At 35.9% G+C, this 24,234-nt stretch overlaps 2 protein-coding genes and 1 non-coding gene across 3 annotated transcripts; 1 reads left to right on the forward strand and 2 right to left on the reverse strand.

The window, feature by feature from the left end:
• The first annotated feature begins 1,532 nt into the window (after positions 1-1,532).
• vtnb (vitronectin b) lies at positions 1,533-13,373 on the forward strand. The gene is made up of 8 exons (XM_087807932.1): positions 1,533-1,637; positions 2,289-2,405; positions 2,473-2,796; positions 6,873-7,012; positions 7,072-7,231; positions 8,108-8,254; positions 12,155-12,466; positions 13,159-13,373. Exons 1-8 carry the CDS (start codon positions 1,574-1,576, stop codon positions 13,260-13,262), a joined length of 1,368 nt encoding a protein of 455 aa, XP_087664058.1. The 5' UTR covers positions 1,533-1,573; the 3' UTR covers positions 13,263-13,373.
• Positions 13,374-20,105: 6,732 nt separating this feature from the next.
• Positions 20,106-20,179, reverse strand: trnat-agu (transfer RNA threonine (anticodon AGU)). Its single transcript has one exon. It is a non-coding gene; the product is annotated as a tRNA-Thr (tRNA).
• Positions 20,180-20,343: 164 nt separating this feature from the next.
• Positions 20,344-21,554, reverse strand: LOC148065761 (uncharacterized). The gene is made up of 3 exons (XM_087808075.1): positions 21,431-21,554; positions 21,188-21,351; positions 20,344-20,811 (listed from the first exon to the last, which is right to left on the reverse strand). Exons 1-3 carry the CDS (start codon positions 21,552-21,554, stop codon positions 20,344-20,346), a joined length of 756 nt encoding a protein of 251 aa, XP_087664201.1.
• Between the last annotated feature and the right edge of the window lie 2,680 nt (positions 21,555-24,234).

A 24,234-nucleotide genomic window follows, 5' to 3' on the forward strand; every position in this document is an offset into this window, starting at 1 on the left:
TCGGTGAAAACGTGAAACTGTCACGAACAATGTTGAGAGGATCTGGACGTGAGCGGGGTCACCTGCCTGGGGCTCAGCTACACCTCCACACGCTTGCTTCATTTTTATCTAATCAAGATTCTCAATCTGCTACTGAGACTCTTAAACCTTCGTCTTTGCCGTCTAGAAGAAAGTCGTAAGTCTGTAACTTTTTTCACAATTTCAGAATCTAATTCTTTATACAGTTCATTTTTCTTCATCTTCTCAGAGGACTTCATGAAACTCTCCTGACATCTAGTGAATGTTCTTCAAGATGTTCCTCATCATGACCATGTTTTACACTTTATTACTTTATTAAGTTGCTCTTAAATCTGAGCGAAGGAGAGGTTACGACAGTCCGTTATGACGTAATAATGGCTTCACTCCTCCAGCTGTAATCACGCTTTGTTTATACAACGAGTCCCTCGGAGGTGGAGACAGTCGATGACAAACTGTTGGACCAATCACAGCAGAGTGGGTGTGGTTATTGTCAACAAGATTTTGTCTCCAGAACAACAAAGTGTTTTCAGTGGGCGGAGCTTAAGATCCTTTTCTAATGTTAATATTTCATAATAAATGTAATATATATATTTAATATTTCTTACAAACAATCATTCTAGATTGTCTGAGAAATTGTTGCAGGAAATATTTTTGACTCTCATGCGATGTTTTCTTGGAAATTATCAGGTCATGTGACCAAATATTTAACGTGTAATTGCATAAAAAATTAAGTATTGGAATAAATGTAATGTAATGTATATATATATATATATATATATATATATATATATATATATATTAATGGGAAAAGAGTTTAAGAAAAACTTCTTACGTTTTGTCTTTTGATTTTATTGAACCACTTCCGTGTGTTTTTCCGGGTTAATGGTGAAGCTAGTTAGCGTTAGCTTCATGTTAGCGTTAGCTTCATGTTAGCGTTAGCTTCATGTTAGCATGGATCTGGGAGCGTCTTCTGAGAACCCCTCCTTCCTTAAATGTGGGAACAACATCAAGTGACCTCTACTTTCCACCGACAGTTGAAGATCGAGTCGATCATTTCGAAAAGTTTTCCTTAACGTTCGAGATTCTTCGAGGAAACGCTCGAACGAAACCTTCTCCGCACACGTTCATATTTACCTTAAAAAACGTGGCTTTAAAACGGTTCTGATGGATCTGGGCTGGAGTTCGCTTCAGGCTTGTTGTGCAATGGATCAATAATGCAAAAAAATGGACGTCATGGTTGCTCAATGTTTGAGCTCCGGCGAGAATTTAACCTTTTAGGAACCGTTTCAAAGTCTGTTTTTAACGAAGGTTTGGATCAAATCAATGGAGGTTCGACCACTTGTCGCCTCGGAATGTTCCAGTGAAGATCACACTTTGATGAAGCTACACAACGACAACAACACACGAGCGTCTCAGTTTCTGGAAGCGTTTAATGATTATCACTGTGTGCTGTTGACCGATCACTGATCGGCCCAAAGTATTGATCGACCCGCGATAAAAGCTGAAAGTAGGACAGTCGCCTCTGGATCTTCACGGCTGATGGTTGGACGAGAACATGAAGCCGATGCTGGTGGTGCTGCTCGCGGTCCTGCTGCAGGACGCCGCCTTCGCCGCCGAGGGTGAGTCTGGAAGAGGTTTTTACACGTAGTCATTAGCTCGACGGTCGGCGGGAGGAGATCCTTTGACGATATTTACAAGTGAAATGATAAGAAACGTAAGCGATTTCATCAATTTGTGGTTTAAAGCGTGCAAATATTTTCTTTTAATTGGGAAAAATGTTCATAAAATGTAAAAAAAAAAAAGGAATAATTTACAAATAAATGGTCAAAGAAAATGTCAAAAATTAAACCATTAGGAAAAAATAAAAGTTTTTCTTGATAGAATCAAATAAATAGTTTATAATAATAATAAAATAACGAAAAACAAAAGGTATAAATGTCTGTATTATATATGTTATATTCTTAATTATTGTTTTTTAAAATATTTGTCAAGAAGTATCAAATATATTGCCTGAGGAGAGGTAATATTAAAAAAAAAACACAAATATACAGGAAACAAAAGTATAATAAAACGAGAAAGTAGACGAGAAAAGATCGTAGCTCTGGAGGACCCTGCATCAAGCTGAGGAAACGGGATAAACACAGGAAGTACTCTGACAAAATAAAAGCATACAGGAAGTGGTTTTAACAAAGAAATAAACGTCTGAAGATGAAAGAAAAACCTTCATTAATGACACCGTGAAGGATCAAGAAGTGAATAAATCTTCACAGAGACTTGTGTGAATCGCTGCGGATCCTTCAACCCCAAGTCCAAATGTCAGTGTGACTCCATGTGCGTTTACTACGGGAGCTGCTGCCCCGACATCAACGCCGCCTGCCCCAGGAAGAGTGAGTGCGGCGAGCGAGTGGCTGCAGGCGAGACGACCACGTGCTAACAGAACGCTGTCATCCGCAGCTCGCGGCGACAACTTCGCCGAAGACGTCATGACCACCGCCGCGAGCGTGACCTCCACGAACGTGACCTCCACGAGCGTGACCTCCGAGAGCGTGACCTCCGAGAGCGTGACCGCCATGTCTGCTGAGTTGACCACCATGTCCTTGTTCACTTCTGAGCCGCCCACGCCCGCTGCCACCGCCGCGGGGGCCACGACCACCGCTGGGCCCACGCCGACCACCGCTGAGCCCACGCCGACCTCTGACCCCGACGCAGAGAAGTGCAGCGAGCGACCTTTCGACGCCTTCCTGCAGCTGAAGAACGGATCCACGTACGCGTTCAGAGGTACTTTAGGAACTACTTTTCACCGACGATGGAGCCATTACATGACAGTTGCTATTGTGAAGAATATCTGTGAATATATTTGTTACTACACTATCACAACACCAGAGTCAAGTACTGGACAATACTACACATATATACTTGTTACTACACTATCACAACACCAGAGTCAAGTACTGGACAATACTACACATATATACTTGTTACTACACTATCACAACACCAGAGTCAAGTACTGGACAATACTACACATATATACTTGTTACTACACTATCACAACACCAGAGTCAAGTACTGGACAATACTACACATATATACTTGTTACTACACTATCACAACACCAGAGTCAAGTACTGGACAATACTACACATATATACTTGTTACTACACTATCACAACACCAGAGTCAAGTACTGGACAATACTACACATATATACTTGTTACTACACTATCACAACACCAGAGTCAAGTACTGGACAATACTACACATATATACTTGTTACTACACTATCACAACACCAGAGTCAAGTACTGGACAATACTACACATATATACTTGTTACTACACTATCACAACACCAGAGTCAAGTACTGGACAATACTACACATATATACTTGTTACTACACTATCACAACACCAGAGTCAAGTACTGGACAATACTACACATATATACTTGTTACTACACTATCACAACACCAGAGTCAAGTACTGGACAATACTACACATATATACTTGTTACTACACTATCACAACACCAGAGTCAAGTACTGGACAATACTACACATATATACTTGTTACTACACTATCACAACACCAGAGTCAAGTACTGGACAATACTACACATATATACTTGTTACTACACTATCACAACACCAGAGTCAAGTACTGGACAATACTACACATATATACTTGTTACTACACTATCACAACACCAGAGTCAATTACTGGACAATACTACACATATATAATTGTTACTACACTATCACAACACCAGAGTCAAGTACTGGACAATACTACACATATATACTTGTTACTACACTATCACAACACCAGAGTCAAGTACTGGACAATACTACACATATATACTTGTTACTACACTATCACAACACCAGAGTCAAGTACTGGACAATACTACACATATATACTTGTTACTACACTATCACAACACCAGAGTCAAGTACTGGACAATACTACACATATATACTTGTTACTACACTATCACAACACCAGAGTCAAGTACTGGACAATACTACACATATATACTTGTTACTACACTATCACAACACCAGAGTCAAGTACTGGACAATACTACACATATATACTTGTTACTACACTATCACAACACCAGAGTCAAGTACTGGACAATACTACACATATATACTTGTTACTACACTATCACAACACCAGAGTCAAGTACTGGACAATACTACACATATATACTTGTTACTACACTATCACAACACCAGAGTCAAGAACTGGACAATATTACACATATATACTTGTTACTACACTATCACAACACCAGAGTCAAGTACTGGACAATACTACACATATATACTTGTTACTACACTATCACAACACCAGAGTCAAGTACTGGACAATACTACACATATATACTTGTTTCTACACTATCACAACACCAGAGTCAAGTACTGGACAATACTACACATATATACTTGTTACTACACTATCACAACACCAGAGTCAAGTACTGGACAATACTACACATATATACTTGTTACTACACTATCACAACACCAGAGTCAAGTACTGGACAATACTACACATATATACTTGTTACTACACTATCACAACACCAGAGTCAAGTACTGGACAATATTACACATATATACTTGTTTCTACACTATCACAACACCAGAGTCAAGTACTGGACAATACTACACATATATACTTGTTACTACACTATCACAACACCAGAGTCAAGTACTGGACAATACTACACATATATACTTGTTACTACACTATCACAACACCAGAGTCAAGTACTGGACAATACTACACATATATAATTGTTACTACACTATCACAACACCAGAGTCAAGTACTGGACAATACTACACATATATACTTGTTACTACACTATCACAACACCAGAGTCAAGTACTGGACAATACTACACATATATACTTGTTACTACACTATCACAACACCAGAGTCAAGTACTGGACAATACTACACATATATACTTGTTACTACACTATCACAACACCAGAGTCAAGTACTGGACAATACTACACATATATACTTGTTACTACACTATCACAACACCAGAGTCAAGTACTGGGCAATACTACACATATATACTTGTTACTACACTATCACAACACCACAGTCAAGTACTGGACAATACTACACATATATACTTGTTACTACACTATCACAACACCAGAGTCAAGTACTGGACAATACTACACATGTATACTTGTTACTACACTATCACAACACCAGAGTCAAGTACTGGACAATACTACACATATATACTTGTTACTACACTATCACAACACCAGAGTCAAGTACTGGACAATACTACACATATATACTTGTTACTGCACTATCACAACACCAGAGTCAAGTACTGGACAATACTACACATCTATACTTGTTACTACACTATCACAACACCAGAGTCAAGTACTGGACAATACTACACATGTATACTTGTTACTACACTATCACAACACCAGAGTCAAGTACTGGACAATACTACACATATATACTTGTTACTACACTATCACAACACCAGAGTCAAGTACTGGACAATACTACACATGTATACTTGTTACTACACTATCACAACACCAGAGTCAAGTACTGGACAATACTACACATGTATACTTGTTACTACACTATCACAACACCAGAGTCAAGTACTGGACAATACTACACATATATACTTGTTACTACACTATCACAACACCAGAGTCAAGTACTGGACAATACTACACATGTATACTTTTTACTACACTATCACAACACCAGAGTCAAGTACTGGACAATACTACACATATATACTTGTTACTACACTATCACAACACCAGAGTCAAGTACTGGACAATACTACACATATATACTTGTTACTACACTATCACAACACCAGAGTCAAGTACTGGACAATACTACACATATATACTTGTTACTACACTATCACAACACCAGAGTCAAGTACTGGACAATACTACACATATATACTTGTTACTACACTATCACAACACCAGAGTCAAGTACTGGACAATACTACACATATATACTTGTTATTACACTATCACAACACCAGAGTCAAGTACTGGACAATACTACACATATATACTTGTTACTACACTATCACAACACCAGAGTCAAGTACTCCACAATACTACACATATATACTTGTTACTACACTATCACAACACCAGAGTCAAGTACTGGACAATACTACACATATATACTTGTTACTACACTATCACAACACCAGAGTCAAGTACTCCACAATACTACACATATATACTTGTTACTACACTATCACAACACCAGAGTCAAGTACTGGACAATACTACACATATATACTTTTTACTACACTATCACAACACCAGAGTCAAGTACTGGACAATACTACACATATATACTTGTTACTGCACTATCACAACACCAGAGTCAAGTACTGGACAATACTACACATCTATACTTGTTACTACACTATCACAACACCAGAGTCAAGTACTGGACAATACTACACATGTATACTTGTTACTACACTATCACAACACCAGAGTCAAGTACTGGACAATACTACACATATATACTAGTTACTACACTATCACAACACCAGAGTCAAGTACTGGACAATACTACACATATATACTTGTTACTACACTATCACAACACCAGAGTCAAGTACTGGACAATACTACACATATATACTTGTTACTTCACTATCACAACACCAGAGTCAAGTACTGGACAATACTACACATATATACTTGTTACTACAGTATCACAGTATATCACTATATTCATATGGTTGTATCGTGATACTGTACACACCTCTCGGTCGGTTGAAAGTGTGTATTTATTTCCCCACAGGTCAGTACTTCTTCGAGCTGGACGAAGACTCGGTACTCCCTGGTTCCCCGAAGGTCATCGAGGAGGTCTGGGGGATGGCGGGACCCATCGACGCGGCCTTCACTCGCATCAACTGTCAGGGCAAGACCTACATCTTCAAGGTGCCGTTCGATTGGTCGACACCAGCGACGCCTCGCTCACTGACCTTCGACCTCCTCAGGGGAGCAGGTACTGGCGCTTCGACGGCGACGTCCTGGACCCGGACTACCCGAGGGAGATCTCCACCGGCTTCGAACAGGTGCCCATGCAGGACATCGACGCGGCGTTCGCACTACCAGCTCCGAACCACAGGGGGCGAGAGAGGGCGTACTTCTTCAAAGGTACTCACCGAGGTTCACGAGTGAAACTGAAGCTGTCAATCATTCTGTCGTCACCACAATGTTTCAATGAAAAAGAAAAATATTATATTTAAAATGTTTAAACTTTTCACGTATTTATGGATCTGTTGTTGTTTTATAATTCAATAATTTACATTTAGAAATGCTGAATTAGTTTTTTTCAATTATAAAACTTAAAGTTTGATATACTATTTATAATACCAATACTTTAAAAGTACATTTTCTGAATTCAATTTTATTTCATATACATCGGTGTCACAATTATCTTTATGTTGAATTGAAAAAGGCTACAAAATAAAATATATTTAATATAGAAAATTTATTTTTAAATTACAATATCAAAATTCAAGGCGTAAAAAACAAATACAAATATTTAAAAAAAAATAGTATTTAACTTTTCAATTCATAAATTATTAAAATATATATATATATATAAATAAAATAAATAGGGGCCCATGGAAACTCCGGTTTCCTCCCACAGTCCAGAAACATACAGAGGTTGATAGAGAACTTGAGGCCGTAGTTATGAGTGTGTGTGTGAATGGTTGTGTGTCTTTGTGTGTGCTGAGTCTGTCTGGCGTCCTGTCCAGGGTGTCCCCTGCCTCTCGCCCTATGATACTGGGATAGACTCCAGTCTCCCCGCGACCAACATAAGGGATAAAGCGATAGAAAATGAATGAATTAATATTTTTTTAAATCTAATTTTAATAGAAAGAAATCATCATTTGAAGTCAGACGACACAATATGACACCTTGGCAGAGGTCTGCTCTCTCTGAGTGCTCTGCTCGTCAACATGGATCGCCCTCATGAGGTTGAAGGTTCGAGAGGTAGAACGTAACCCAACCACTGACTTGCAGGAGACAAGTATTACCAGTACGAGTTCAGCCATCAGCCTTCACACCAGGAGTGTGTGGCGTTGAGTCCTTCAGTTCTGTTCGAGAAATACACTGATGTGTACGAGTCTCACTGGGAGTCTCTGCTGCTGGAGCTGTTCGGAGGACATGGTGAGTTATTGTTGCGTCACACACTGATGATACAAAAGAGTCACACAACACACACACTGATGATACAATAGAGTCACACAACAACACACACTGATGATACAATAGAGTCACACAACACACACACTGATGATACAATAGAGTCACACAACACACACACTGATGATACAATAGAGTCACAACAACACACACACTGATGATACAATAGAGTCACAACAACACACACACACTGATGATACAATAGAGTCACAACAACACACACACACTGATGATACAATAGAGTCACACAACACACACACTGATGATACAATAGAGTCACAACAACACACACACACTGATGATACAATAGAGTCACAACAACACACACACACACACACTGATGATACAATAGAGTCACAACAACACACACACTGATGATACAATAGAGTCACAACAACACACACACTGATGATACAATAGAGTCACAACAACACACACACACTGATGATACAATAGAGTCACAACAACACACACACTGATGATACAATAGAGTCACACAACACACACACTGATGATACAATAGAGTCACAACAACACACACACACTGATGATACAATAGAGTCACACAACACACACACACTGATGATACAATAGAGTCACAACAACACACACACTGATGATACAATAGAGTTACAACAACACACACACACTGATGATACAATAGAGTCACAACAACACACACACTGATGATACAACAGAGTCACAACAACACACACACTGATGATACAATAGAGTCACAACAACACACACACACTGATGATACAATAGAGTCACAACAACACACACACACTGATGATACAATAGAGTCACACAACACACACACTGATGATACAATAGAGTCACACAACACACACACTGATGATACAATAGAGTCACAACAACACACACACTGATGATACAATAGAGTCACACAACACACACACACTGATGATACAATAGAGTCACACAACACACACACACTGATGATACAATAGAGTCACACAACACACACACTGATGATACAATAGAGTCACACAACAACACACACTGATGATACAATAGAGTCACAACAACACACACACTGGTGATACAATAGAGTCACAACAACACACACACACTGATGATACAATAGAGTCACAACAACACACACACACTGATGATACAATAGAGTCACACAACACACACACTGATGATACAATAGAGTCACAACAACACACACACACTGATGATACAATAGAGTCACAACAACACACACACTGATGATACAATAGAGTCACAACAACACACACACTGATGATACAATAGAGTCACACAACACACACACTGATGATACAATAGAGTCACAACAACACACACACACTGATGATACAATAGAGTCACACAACACACACACACTGATGATACAATAGAGTCACAACAACACACACACTGATGATACAATAGAGTCACAACAACACACACACACTGATGATACAATAGAGTCACAACAACACACACACACTGATGATACAATAGAGCCACAACAACACACACACACTGATGATACAATAGAGTCACAACAACACACACACACACTGATGATACAATAGAGTCACACAACACACACACACTGATGATACAATAGAGTCACAACACACACACACACTGATGATACAATATAGTCACAACAACACACACACACTGATGATACAATAGAGTCACAACAACACACACACACTGATGATACAATAGAGTTACAACACACACACTGATGATACAATAGAGTCACAACAACACACACACTGATGATACAATAGAGTCACAACAACACACACACACTGATGATACAATAGAGTCACAACAACACACACACACTGATGATACAATAGAGTCACACAACACACACACTGATGATACAATAGAGTCACATAACACACACACACTGATGATACAATAGAGTCACAACAACACACACACTGATGATACAATAGAGTCACACAACACACACACTGATGATACAATAGAGTCACAACAACACACACACACTGATGATACAATAGAGTCACACAACACACACACACTGATGATACAATAGAGTCACAACAACACACACACTGATGATACAATAGAGTCACAACAACACACACACACTGATGATACAATAGAGTCACAACAACACACACACTGATGATACAATAGAGTCACAACAACACACACACACTGATGATACAATAGAGTCACAACAACACACACACACTGATGATACAATAGAGTCACAACAACACACACACACTGATGATACAATAGAGTCACACATCACACACACTGATGATACAATAGAGTCACACAACACACACACTGATGATACAATAGAGTCACACAACACACACACTGATGATACAATAGAGTCACACAACACACACACACTGATGATACAATAGAGTCACACAACACACACACACTGATGATACAATAGAGTCACACAACACACACACACTGATGATACAATAGAGTCACACAACACACACACACTGATGATACAATAGAGTCACACAACACACACACACTGATAATACAATAGAGTCACACAACACACACACACTGATGATACAATAGAGTCACACAACACACACACACTGATGATACAATAGAGTCACACAACACACACACACTGATGATACAATAGAGTCACACAACACACACACACTGATAATACAATAGAGTCACACAACACACACACACTGATGATACAATAGAGTCGCACAACACACACACTGATGATACAATAGAGTCACACAACACACACACACTGATGATACAATAGAGTCACACAACACACACACACTGATGATACAATAGAGTCACACAACACACACACTGATGATACAATAGAGTCACAACAACACACACACACTGATGATACAATAGAGTCACACAACACACACACTGATGATACAATAGAGTCACAACAACACACACACACACTGATGATACAATAGAGTCACATACACACACACACTGATGATACAATAGAGTCACACAACACACACACACTGATGATACAATAGAGTCACAACAACACACACACACACTGATGATACAATAGAGTCACAACAACACACACACACTGATGATACAATAGAGTCACAACAACACACACACTGATGATACAATAGAGTCACAACAACACACACACACTGATGATACAATAGAGTCACAACAACACACACACACTGATGATACAATAGAGCCACAACAACACACACACACTGATGATACAATAGAGTCACAACAACACACACACACACTGATGATACAATAGAGTCACACAACACACACACACTGATGATACAATAGAGTCACAACACACACACACACTGATGATACAATATAGTCACGACAACACACACACACTGATGATACAATAGAGTCACAACAACACACACACACTGATGATACAATAGAGTCACAACAACACACACTGATGATACAATAGAGTCACACATCACAACAAACACACACACACACTGATGATACAATAGAGTCACAACAACACACACACACTGATGATACAATAGAGTCACAACAACACACACACACTGATGATACAATAGAGTCACAACAACACACACACACTGATGATACAATAGAGTCACACATCACAACAACACACACACTGATGATACAATAGAGTCACACATCACAACAACACACACACTGATGATACAATAGAGTCACAACAACACAACAACACACACACACTGATGATTAAGTGGACGAAGACAACTGAGCTCCAGTCGCTACATTAAAATGAACAAACATTGTTGTCTATAACTCAGATAAGAACAGAATAATCAACACGAGTCCAAACAGTGAGTCGAGTCTAAGGAGCTGCTGGTCCTGCAGGTTCGGTTCACCAACATGGAGGTCGACTCACCAGCAGAGACTGGTCTGGTTTCCCGCCTCGAGTGGACGCAGCCATCGTGGGTCAGGTGTACCGGACCCCCAGACCAGCACCGCCGGCGCCGGCGAGGAGGAGTCGCACCAACGCCAGGAGGAAGCCCTGCCAGAGACCGAGGAGGCCGAGGACCCGCAAGTGTGGTCTGTCCAGCTGGGACTTCCTGGACGACCTGGACGACTGGATCAGCAGCGAGGAGGACGACTCAGTGACTCAAGCCCAGGACTCGCCCGCACAACACGTGTACTTCTTCAAGAAAGGTCAGGAGTTTAAACAACTAACCATGTTTAGGAACCGAATCAATGGTTTTGGCTGAAGTTAGCATCTGGACCCGGGACTGGAAACGTGTCTTCAGGGGCCGAACTATAAGTGCTGTTGTGAGGGCCCTTAAATCATTAATCCTTAACCATTTAATTTATTTTAATTAATAATAATTATTATTTATTAATTAATTAATTATTAATAATTATTATTATTTTTAATATATTCAATATTTTCTTTGATTTTAAATTTAATTTTTCAATCGTAAAACAAATTAAAAAACATGTTATGGTGTTATTTTTGAAAACAATGATACATTGAAATACAAGGTAACATTTTTGGTGTTAAAGTATGTTTTTCTAATTTTTTAACCACATGTAACATTATGGAGTAAAATAATTGAAGGGTGTAAAACTGTGAAGATATACCAGCGAACTAACAGCTCTGTACTTCAATAAGAATTAACACAAACGTTTAAACTAACATTTCTTCACCTTTAGTAACGTTACGTGTGTGTTTGTGTGTGTGTGTGTGTTTGTGTGTGTTTGTGTGCGTTTGTGTGCGTTTGTGTGTGTTTGTGTGCGTTTGCGTGTGTTTGCTTGTGTGTGTGTGTGTGTGTGTGTGTGTGTGTGTGTGTGTGTGTGTGTGTGTGTGTGGGGGTGTGTGTGTGTGTGTGTGTGTGTGTCGACAGCGAACTACTACAGGGTCAACCTGAGGACCAAGCGCCTGGACCGGGTCAACCCACCGTACCCTCGATCCATCGCCAGATACTGGCTCGGCTGCAGCGAGAAATGATGAGAGAAGAAAAGAAACACATTCGTGATGTCAGTTGTGTTTTTTTCTAACAGAACTTTAGAACAAATAATACATGTTTGAAAATAAATAAAAACATGTTTGGTTTTGAAATATTTGTTTCTTTTCCTCGTCAGTTAGTCAGTTAGTCAGTTAGTCAGTTAGTCAGTTAGTCAGTTAGTTAGTTAGTTAGTTAGTTAGTCAGTCAGTCAGTCAGTTGGTTAGTTAGTCAGTTAGTTAGTTAGCCAGTCAGTTAGTTAGTTGGTTAGTTAGTTAGTCAGTCAGTTAGTCAGTCAGTCAGTTAGTCAGTCAGTCAGTCAGTCAGTTAGTTAGTCAGTCAGTCAGTCAGTTAGTTAGTTAGTCAGTTAGTTAGTTAGCCAGTCAGTTAGTTAGTTGGTTAGTTAGTTAGTCAGTCAGTTAGTCAGTCAGACAGTTAGTCAGTTAGTCAGTCAGTCAGTCAGTCAGTCAGTCAGTTAGTTAGTTAGCCAGTCAGTTAGTTAGTTGGTTAGTTAGTTAGTCAGTCAGTTAGTCAGTCAGTCAGTTAGTCAGTTAGTCAGTCAGTCAGTCAGTCAGTCAGTCAGTCAGTCAGTCAGTCAGTCAGTTAGTTAGTTAGTCAGTTAGTTAGTTAGCCAGTCAGTTAGTTAGTTGGTTAGTTAGTTAGTCAGTCAGTTAGTCAGTCAGTCAGTCAGTCAGTCAGTCAGTCAGTCGGTTAGTCAGTTAGTTAGTTAGTTAGTTAGTTTTTAATATTTTTACTGTCCCTTAATGATGCTTACTTTTTTTTACAATTTTCGCTGAACCTGTTGAGAGGTAAAAGAAAGTAATTTATATTGTAGATGTGAGTTCTTCTACTAGAGCAGGTCAGAATTCTCGCGGCAGAGTTCTGTATCAAAAGAAGGACAAAATCTTAAAAGCTGTGACTTGAATATTTGACCTACAGACTTATAATTAAATCTAAAACCTTCCTTGAGTCGAGGCGAATATAAAATAAATAAAAATCATTGTCGTCCAGACTCAGATCACTTCGACTCATTTGAATCAAGAAAATCTCCGCCACAGAATCAAGGTCGACTCAAGTGACCTTTGTAGATATGGAATTTTTTCGACACATTTCCTATCTGGCTCGGGAACATTCAGATTAGTTTCCACCCCGTCCTCACTCTTTTCTTCGCCTCCATTGATAAGTCTTAATTATCGATCCTCTGGACCGACCCTGACCCACATGTGCGTGGAGTCCATAAAGGGTCGTGTCGAGATAGTGCAAAGATAGCGATTATGAAACACTAATGACATGACGGACGATCTTTGACCGACTTCACGTTATATTCTTGATAATGATGGTTTTTCGACGCACAGATAACTTGTTCATCAAACTAACTTTGATTTGTTTAGTTCAAAGTCTCTCAGTTCGAGACTCAAAGGTGCAACAACAGTCAGATAAATAATAAGAAAAAACTATTAAATGGTTAAATTAAAGTATAAAATGTAAACGGTTATATTTGTATTTTAACGTAAGCTTTAAGATACGGATATAAGTTCCGAGATCGTCTTGCTAAACATGACGATCGAATCTCAAATAAGTTGTTGCTGGAGAATAAGAGCCTAAAAAATGTTAAAGAAATCCAAAAATATATTAATAACACTAACTGAGTGAGTTCAAAGGGCTCCCCCTGCTGGACATTGTTCGAAGCTTTTGAATTATAAACATAATTTAAAATAATGTATCAACTCCATTAATACTTTTGTTAAATACAGTAAATTAAACTCAAATCAAACTCGAGGTTTTTCTGAAGCGAAAACAAAAAAGAAAAACATGTTCAAGCGTATAAAATAATAACAAATGTTTTTGATAATCAATACTAAACTTTAATCATTGAAAGACAGATGGAGAGCGAGGTCATGTGAATCATTACATTATTATAACTATTATAACTATTAATTCTGGTTTGTCGCAACAAAAGTAACAAAGTCTAAATCATTACATTATTATAACTATTATAACTATTCATTCTGGTTAGTTGCGTCAAAAGTAACGAGGTCTAAATCATTACATTATTATAACTATTATAAGTATTCATTCTGGTTCGTTGCGTCAAAAGTAACGAGGTCTAAATCATTACATTATTATAACTATTATAACTATTAATTTTAGTTAGTTGCATCAAAAATAACGAGGTCTAAATCATTACATTATTATAACTATTATAACTATTCATTCTGGTTTGTTGCATCAAAAGTAACAAGGTCTAAATCATTACATTATTATAACTATTATAACTATTCATTCTGGTTGGTTGCATCAAAAGTAACGAGGTCTAAATCATTACATTATTATAACTATTATAACTATTCATTCTAGTTAGTTGCATCAAAAGTAACGAGGTCTAAATCATTACATTATTATAACTATTATAACTATTAATTCTAGTTAGTTGCATCAAAAGTAACAAGGTCTAAATCATTACATTATTATAACTATTATAACTATTCATTCTGGTTTGTTGCATCAAAAGTAACAAGGTCTAAATCATTACATTATTATAACTATTATAACTATTCATTCTGGTTAGTTGCATCAAAAGTAACGAGGTCTAAATCATTACATTATTATAACTATTATAACTATTCATTCTAGTTAGTTGCATCAAAAGTAACGAGGTCTAAATCATTACATTATTATAACTATTATAACTATTAATTCTAGTTAGTTGCATCAAAAGTAACAAGGTCTAAATCATTACATTATTATAACTATTATAACTATTCATTCTGGTTTGTTGCATCAAAAGTAACGAGGTCTAAATCATTACATTATTATAACTATTATAACTATTCATTCTGGTTAGTTGCATCAAAAGTAACGAGGTCTAAATCATTACATTATTATAACTATTATAACTATTCATTCTGGTTAGTTGCATCAAAAGTAACGAGGTCTAAATCATTACATTATTATAACTATTGTAACTATTCATTCTGGTTAGTCGCATCAAAAGTAACGAGGTCTAAATCATTACATTATTATAACTATTATAACTATTCATTCTGGTTTGTTGCATCAAAAGTAACGAGGTCTAAATCATTACATTATTATAACTATTATAACTATTCATTCTGGTTAGTTGCATCAAAAGTAACGAGGTCTAAATCATTACATTATTATAACTATTATAACTATTCATTCTGGTTCGTTGCGTCAAAAGTAACGAGGTCTAAATCATTACATTATTATAACTATTATAACTATTAATTTTAGTTAGTTGCATCAAAAATAACGAGGTCTAAATCATTACATTATTATAACTATTATAACTATTCATTCTGGTTTGTTGCATCAAAAGTAACAAGGTCTAAATCATTACATTATTATAACTATTATAACTATTCATTCTGGTCAGTTGCATCAAAAGTAACGAGGTCTAAATCATTACATTATTATAACTATTATAACTATTCATTCTGGTTTGTTGCATCAAAAGTAACGAGGTCTAAATCATTACATTATTATAACTATTATAACTATTCATTCTGGTTTGTTGCATCAAAAGTAACAAGGTCTAAATCATTACATTATTATAACTATTGTAACTATTCATTCTGGTTAGTTGCATCAAAAGTAACGAGGTCTAAATCATTACATTATTATAACTATTATAACTATTCATTCTGGTTTGTTGCATCAAAAGTAACGAGGTCTAAATCATTACATTATTATAACTATTATAACTATTCATTCTGGTTTGTTGCATCAAAGGTAACGAGTTCTAAATCATTACGTTATTATAACTATTCATTCTGGTTAGTTGCAGTAAAAGTAACGAGGTCTAAATCATTACATTATTATAACTATTATAACTATTCATTCTGGTTAGTTGCATCAAAAGTAACGAGGTCTAAATCATTACATTATTATAACTATTATAACTATTCATTCTGGTTTGTTGCATCAAAGGTAACGAGTTCTAAATCATTACGTTATTATAACTATTCATTCTGGTTTGTTGCAGTAAAAGTAACGAGGTCTAAATCATTACATTATTATAACTATCATAACTATTGATTCTAGTTAGTTGCATCAAAAGTAACGAGGTCTAAATCATTACATTATTATAACTATTATAACTATTAATTCTAGTTAGTTGCATCAAAAGTAATGAGGTCTTAATCATTACATTATTATAACTATTATAACTATTCATTCTGGTTTGTTGCATCAAAAGTAACGAGGTCTAAATCATTACATTATTATAACTATTATAACTATTCATTCTGGTTTGTTGCATCAAAAGTAAAGAGGTCTAAATCATTACATTATTATAACTATCATAACTATTAATTCTAGTTAGTTGCATCAAAAGTAACGAGGTCTAAATCATTACATTATTATAACTATTATAACTATTCATTCTAGTTAGTTGCATCAAAAGTAACAAGGTCTAAATCATTACATTATTATAACTATTATAACTATTAATTCTAGTTAGTTGCATCAAAAGTAATGAGGTGTAAATCATTACATTATTATAACTATTATAACTATTCATTCTGGTTTGTTGCATCAAAAGTAAAGAGGTCTAAATCATTACATTATTATAACTATTATAACTATTCATTCTGGTTTGTTGCATCAAAAGTAACGAGGTCTAAATCATTACATTATTATAACTATTATAACTATTCATTCTGGTTTATTGCATCAAAAGTAAAGAGGTCTAAATCATTACATTATTATAACTATCATAACTATTAATTCTAGTTAGTTGCATCAAAAGTAACGAGGTCTAAATCATTACATTATTATAACTATTATAACTATTCATTCTGGTTAGCTGCGTCAAAAGTAACAAGGTCTAAATCATTACATTATTCTAACTATTATAACTATTAATTTTAGTTAGTTGCATCAAAAATAACGAGGTCTAAATCATTACATTATTATAACTATTATAACTATTCATTCTGGTTAGTTGCATCAAAAATAAAGAGGTCTAAATCATTACATTATTATAACTATTATAACTATTCATTCTGGTTTGTTGCATCAAAAGTAACAAGGTCTAAATCATTACATTATTATAACTATTATAACTATTCATTCTGGTTTGTTGCATCAAAAGTAACAAGGTCTAAATCATTACATTATTATAACTATTATAACTATTCATTCTGGTTTGTTGCATCAAAAGTAACGAGGTCTAAATCATTACATTATTATAACTATTATAACTATTCATTCTGGTTTGTTGCATCAAAAGTAACGAGGTCTAAATCATTACATTATTATAACTATTAATTCTAGTTAGTTGCATCAAAAGTAATGAGGTCTAAATCATTACATTATTATAACTATTATAACTATTCATTCTAGTTAGTTGCATCAAAAGTAGCGAGGTCTAAATCATTACATTATTATAACTATTATAACTATTAATTCTAGTTAGTTGCATCAAAAGTAATGAGGTCTAAATCATTACATTATTATAACTATTATAACTATTCATTCTAGTTAGTTGCATCAAAAGTAGCGAGGTCTAAATCATTACATTATTATAACTATTATAACTATTCATTCTGGTTTGTTGCATCAAAAGTAACGAGGTCTAAATCATTACATTATTATAACTATCATAACTATTAATTCTAGTTAGTTGCATCAAAAGTAACGAGGTCTAAATCATTACATTATTATAACTATTATAACTATTCATTCTGGTTAGCTGCGTCAAAAGTAACAAGGTCTAAATCATTACATTATTATCACTATTATAACTATTAATTTTAGTTAGTTGCATCAAAAATAACGAGGTCTAAATCATTACATTATTATAACTATTATAACTATTCATTCTGGTTTGTTGCATCAAAAGTAACAAGGTCTAAATCATTACATTATTATAACTATTATAACTATTCATTCTGGTTTGTTGCATCAAAAGTAACAAGGTCTAAATCATTACATTATTATAACTATTATAACTATTCATTCTGGTTTGTTGCATCAAAAGTAACGAGGTCTAAATCATTACATTATTATAACTATTATAACTATGCATTCTGGTTTGTTGCATCAAAAGTAACGAGGTCTAAATCATTACATTATTATAACTATTATAACTATTCATTCTAGTTAGTTGCATCAAAAGTAACGAGGTCTAAATCATTACATTATTATAACTATTATAACTATTCATTCTGGTTTGTTGCATCAAAAGTAACGAGGTCTAAATCATTACATTATTATAACTATTATAACTATTAATTCTAGTTAGTTGCATCAAAAGTAACGAGGTCTAAATCATTACATTATTATAACTATTATAACTATTCATTCTGGTTTGTTGCATCAAAAGTAACGAGGTCTAAATCATTACATTATTATAACTATTATAACTATTCATTCTGGTTTGTTGCATCAAAAGTAACGAGGTCTAAATCATTACATTATTATAACTATTATAACTATTCATTCTGGTTTGTTGCATCAAAAGTAACGAGGTCTAAATCATTACATTATTATAACTATTATAACTATTCATTCTGGTTTGTTGCATCAAAAGTAACGAGGTCTAAATCATTACATTATTATAACTATTATAACTATTCATTCTGGTTTGTTGCATCAAAGGTAACGAGGTCTAAATCATTACGTTATTATAACTATTATAACTATTCATTCTGGTTTGTTGCATCAAAAGTAACAAGGTCTAAATCATTACATTATTATAACTATTATAACTATTCATTCTGGTTAGTTGCAGTAAAAGTAACGAGGTCTAAATCATTACATTATTATAACTATTATAACTATTAAATCTAGTTATTTGCATCAAAAGTAACGAGATCCGGAAAAGGCACCGCTGGGATTCGAACCCAGGATCTCCTGTTTACTAGACAGGCGCTTTAACCATCTAAGCCACGGCGCCGGTTGATGACGGGGTCGACTGTGGGGAATATAAACCATAACCAAAGGACGAACATGTTTACAGGGACTTTATTTCGATATAAATGTGATAAACTATGATATAAATACGTAGAAGGCGGTGTCGCCATAAATACTCTGAAATAAACAAATCAATAAAGTGCAAAATCAAGCCATGAGGTAATCGATCATCGCCGCTGACAGATCCAGGTCCGACAGGTTAAAATCACAAAGGTCCTGGAAGCTCAAGTCACTCAAGTCGTCCACGGACTCCTCGGTACCGGATCGGTTCGGGTCGTCGCGACCGGGATCCGCTTTCTCCGGGCGAGCCGCTGCGGGTTGAAGGAACGCCTGCAGGTCCTCGGCCATCCGCTCCAGGTCCTCGAACCCGTCCAGGAAGTACTGGGGGGAGTCGGGGGGGAGACTCTGGAAAGCAGGCGGGGTTGGACTCCCGAGGGCGGTCTGTGGTGGACAGGGAGCGGGGAAGAAGGTGGACGAGGACTGGTGGTGGGAGGAGGGGGTGCTGGTCTGGTAGTACGGATGGACCAGAGACCTCTGGACCTCCCTGGACCTCTGGACCTCCCTGGACCTCTTCTTGCTCTTGAAGTACCGAGCCCTTCGGTTCTGGAACCAAACCTGGAGAAACAAACACAAGACGATGATGAGTTTTCTTTCTATTTCTCAAAACGAAAGTAGTCAATAAACAAACATCTGATTCTGACCCAAACTATTGTGGATCGTCCCTGATAATGTAAATAAAGAATCTAAACAAATGACGAAGATCCGCTTAATATGACTTTTTTATTAAAACATCTTGTTTTTCTCATTCAATGTAGTTTTTTAACCTCCTCTTTCTCAGACTAAACACCAATAATAGAAACACGCTTTAATAACGTTGTTATTACCAGCATTCATCGAGTAATACCGAGTATATTTAACCACTTCATAGTATTTTTCACAGCTTTAGTACTCGATCAACAATGAATACTAATAATTTCAGAGAGACTCGTACCTGGATCTTAGACTCGGGGACCCCGGTCCTGACCGCCAGGGTGAGTTTGGTGCTGCTGTCCGGGTACCGGGTCACACAGAAGGTTCTCTCCAGCTCCGCCACCTGAGACCTGCTGAAGGTGGTGCGTTTGCGGCGCCGGATCTGCTCGGAGAGTCTAGAAGAACCTGGTGAAAGAATCATGAAGGTTTGTTTTACTCGATAAGATAATCATTTAAATCTTTTTAAAAATGTTATCAGTCTTACCTTCGTCGGTGTCTTTGATCTTATCCGGGGGTGACCAGGGGTCCACGTGTGAGGGGGTCCACGAGTGTTCCGGGTAGAAGGAGGTCTCGATGAACTCTCCAAAGAAGTCCAGATCAAAATCCATCTTGTCTTCCTGAGCTGACCTCTGACCACACTGACGCCTCTGGGGTCCCTTTCCGGGTCTTATACCGTCCATCAGACCCCCGGCACCAGACCCCCCACACACACTCACACACCATCACACACACTCACACACCATCACACACACACACACCTCACCCGGGACAGATTTGATAGATCACACCTTCAGTCTTTGATCTCCTGAGCACCCATGGACGAGTGCCCGGATGAAGACCCGGATGAAGACCCGACAATAAAGTCCCTCTTTGTCTCAACTTTAATCTTTGTTTCATTTTCATCTGCAACATGACGTCACGAGTAAAGATAATATAATATATTTTTAAACATTTATTTGCTCCTTCTGTCGCTTCTTTTTCTGACGCAGGGTCTGCGCGACATCCGCGCCCCCCGCGGCGCGTGCGTGTGTAGTGGACGTGTATTGCCGTGAGGAGTGTGAGTCCGTGAACGTGAAGCATCTTCTGCTTCCTGCGCGTGTGCGCGTCATCCAGACATCAAACACGCGCTCAAACGTCACTCACGCGCCCCAAAAAAAACCTCGTCCTGCGACCATCGTGGACGATTAATGGATTAATCGATACCCGAGTCTGATGGATCCTCGATACCTCGAGGGATTATTAAAGATTTGAAGTTATTGTTTTCAACAGAAACACACTTTTGAGAAGTACTCGGAAGTAATATGTTAAACACATGTAATTAGTCGTTTAAAAACTCATCTTTTAAATAATAAATATATTTTGTTCGCTTGTGGAAATATTTCCTAATGTCTCGTTCAAGATTTTCTTTTAACCATCTTTCGATTTATTTAATTTATGTTTACTAAACATTTTAGCAGAAAAGACGATTAATCACATTTTATAAATGTTTTATTATTAGTAACTATTAACTGAACATAAGTTATCTCATTATTCATATTGTTGAATATATTTTAATGTCATTTTATGTTTGTTTTTTAAGTGAAGCACCTTGTGACAGTGAATATAGGAAATATATATAATAAACATATGATTATTTTATAAGTAGAATAAATAAATGTGTTAAAAATCGACGTTAATGCATTAATAAAAAATGCTCTTATAAGGTTTAATGTCTCGTGTAATACATGTAATTTCTATGTGTTTTTACTTTTTCTTGTTAGTTAATGGTGTTAAAAGGTAAACATTTGCAAGAATTATATCAATATTTTAAAGGTAAATAGATTATTTAAACATTGTTATCCTCTTATTTGCTAAAGTCCACATCAAAAATAGGAAATTTAAATAAATAATTATATTGTAATATGTTATATTATGTATAAATATATATTGTTGACTCGAAACTATTTTCTTAAATATGCTTCGAATATATCATGAAGCTTTTATAAAAAAAATTACTAAATCAATTAAATGTTTAATATTATAGTGACGTTTAATACTCACTGAATAATACATGTGTAATAATACGCACCAATAAAGATGAGCGTTACTATATTAACTGTACTATAACTACAGTATATTAGTTAGTGTTTGTTATTTATCTAAGTGTGAATTAATCATCTAAATGATTATTAATATTGTAATATATTGTAATATATAAGAGTCTCCTCTTAACAAAACACAATTCAATATTTTATTTTGTGGTCGATAAGCAAACATTGTTTGTTTTTGGAATTGTCATAAAGATAGAAAGTATCTTAAAATACAAAAAATAAAAAATGTAATAAAAACCGAATAACGAGTAAAGAGTAAACAAACATCTGGACAGTAATAAAAAAAATATTTTCTTAGAAAAGATGAAAGAATATAATACTAACTATTTGAATTGAAATTTAAAACGTGAATGAACGTTAAAACACTGTATTCTAGATTGTACATATTTATGGTGAGTATACGTTGGTTAAAATAATCACATCATTTATTATTCTGTAATTCACGATAATTTCTCATGTATATCTTGTAGTTGTCATTCCACAAATGGACAGTAGATGGAGCTATTATTCCGTTTAATGAACTTTGACTCGTGTTGAACACGTGACTTTTAATATTCTGAGTGACATATGCACGTGTTTCTTATGATTAAACACTCGTTATGTTTGTTTAGACGTTTAACTATTTATTTTGTAAAAGTCTGACAATCATTTAACAATTGAACCAAAATGACACGAAACTTTCAAAATAAAAGATCAATCGTCCACTTTCATAACAACAGTTTTAACTTAAAGTTTATTTAATCGTGTTATCGCTTCATAAAAAACTCTTATCAACAGGTAAGTGTGTGAAAGGTGAACGTATTAATGTCACGTTCAGGGACCGCTTTGTGTTCACTTCAAAAGATGGTGTAAAGTTTCATGGAGGCCCTGAACGCAACACGACCAACTTTTTAGTGGCTTAAAAAAAACAACTTTGTTCTACAATAATTCTTAGTTACAAATCAATTAAGAAAGTATTCAACGTTTGATTTTTAATTTATTAAATCGTTTGGTACAAAGAGTCAAGATCTGAGACACAATTGTATAAAAATAAGGTCTGTTAATATAAAAATGTTAAGTTTAATAAATACGATGTAATGTTGACTATAAATGTGATTAAGTAAGTTAAAGCGTCAAAAAGTCACATCTCAACTCAAACTTTGATATTATTTAAGCACCTTTTCATGTTTTTTTCAAATGTGTTTTGTTGTTGTTGCTT

The sequence above is a fragment of the Callionymus lyra genome, chromosome 14 (genome assembly GCF_982586985.1).
Source record: "Callionymus lyra chromosome 14, fCalLyr1.hap1.1, whole genome shotgun sequence".
NCBI classification, from domain to species: Eukaryota; Metazoa; Chordata; class Actinopteri; order Syngnathiformes; family Callionymidae; genus Callionymus; species Callionymus lyra.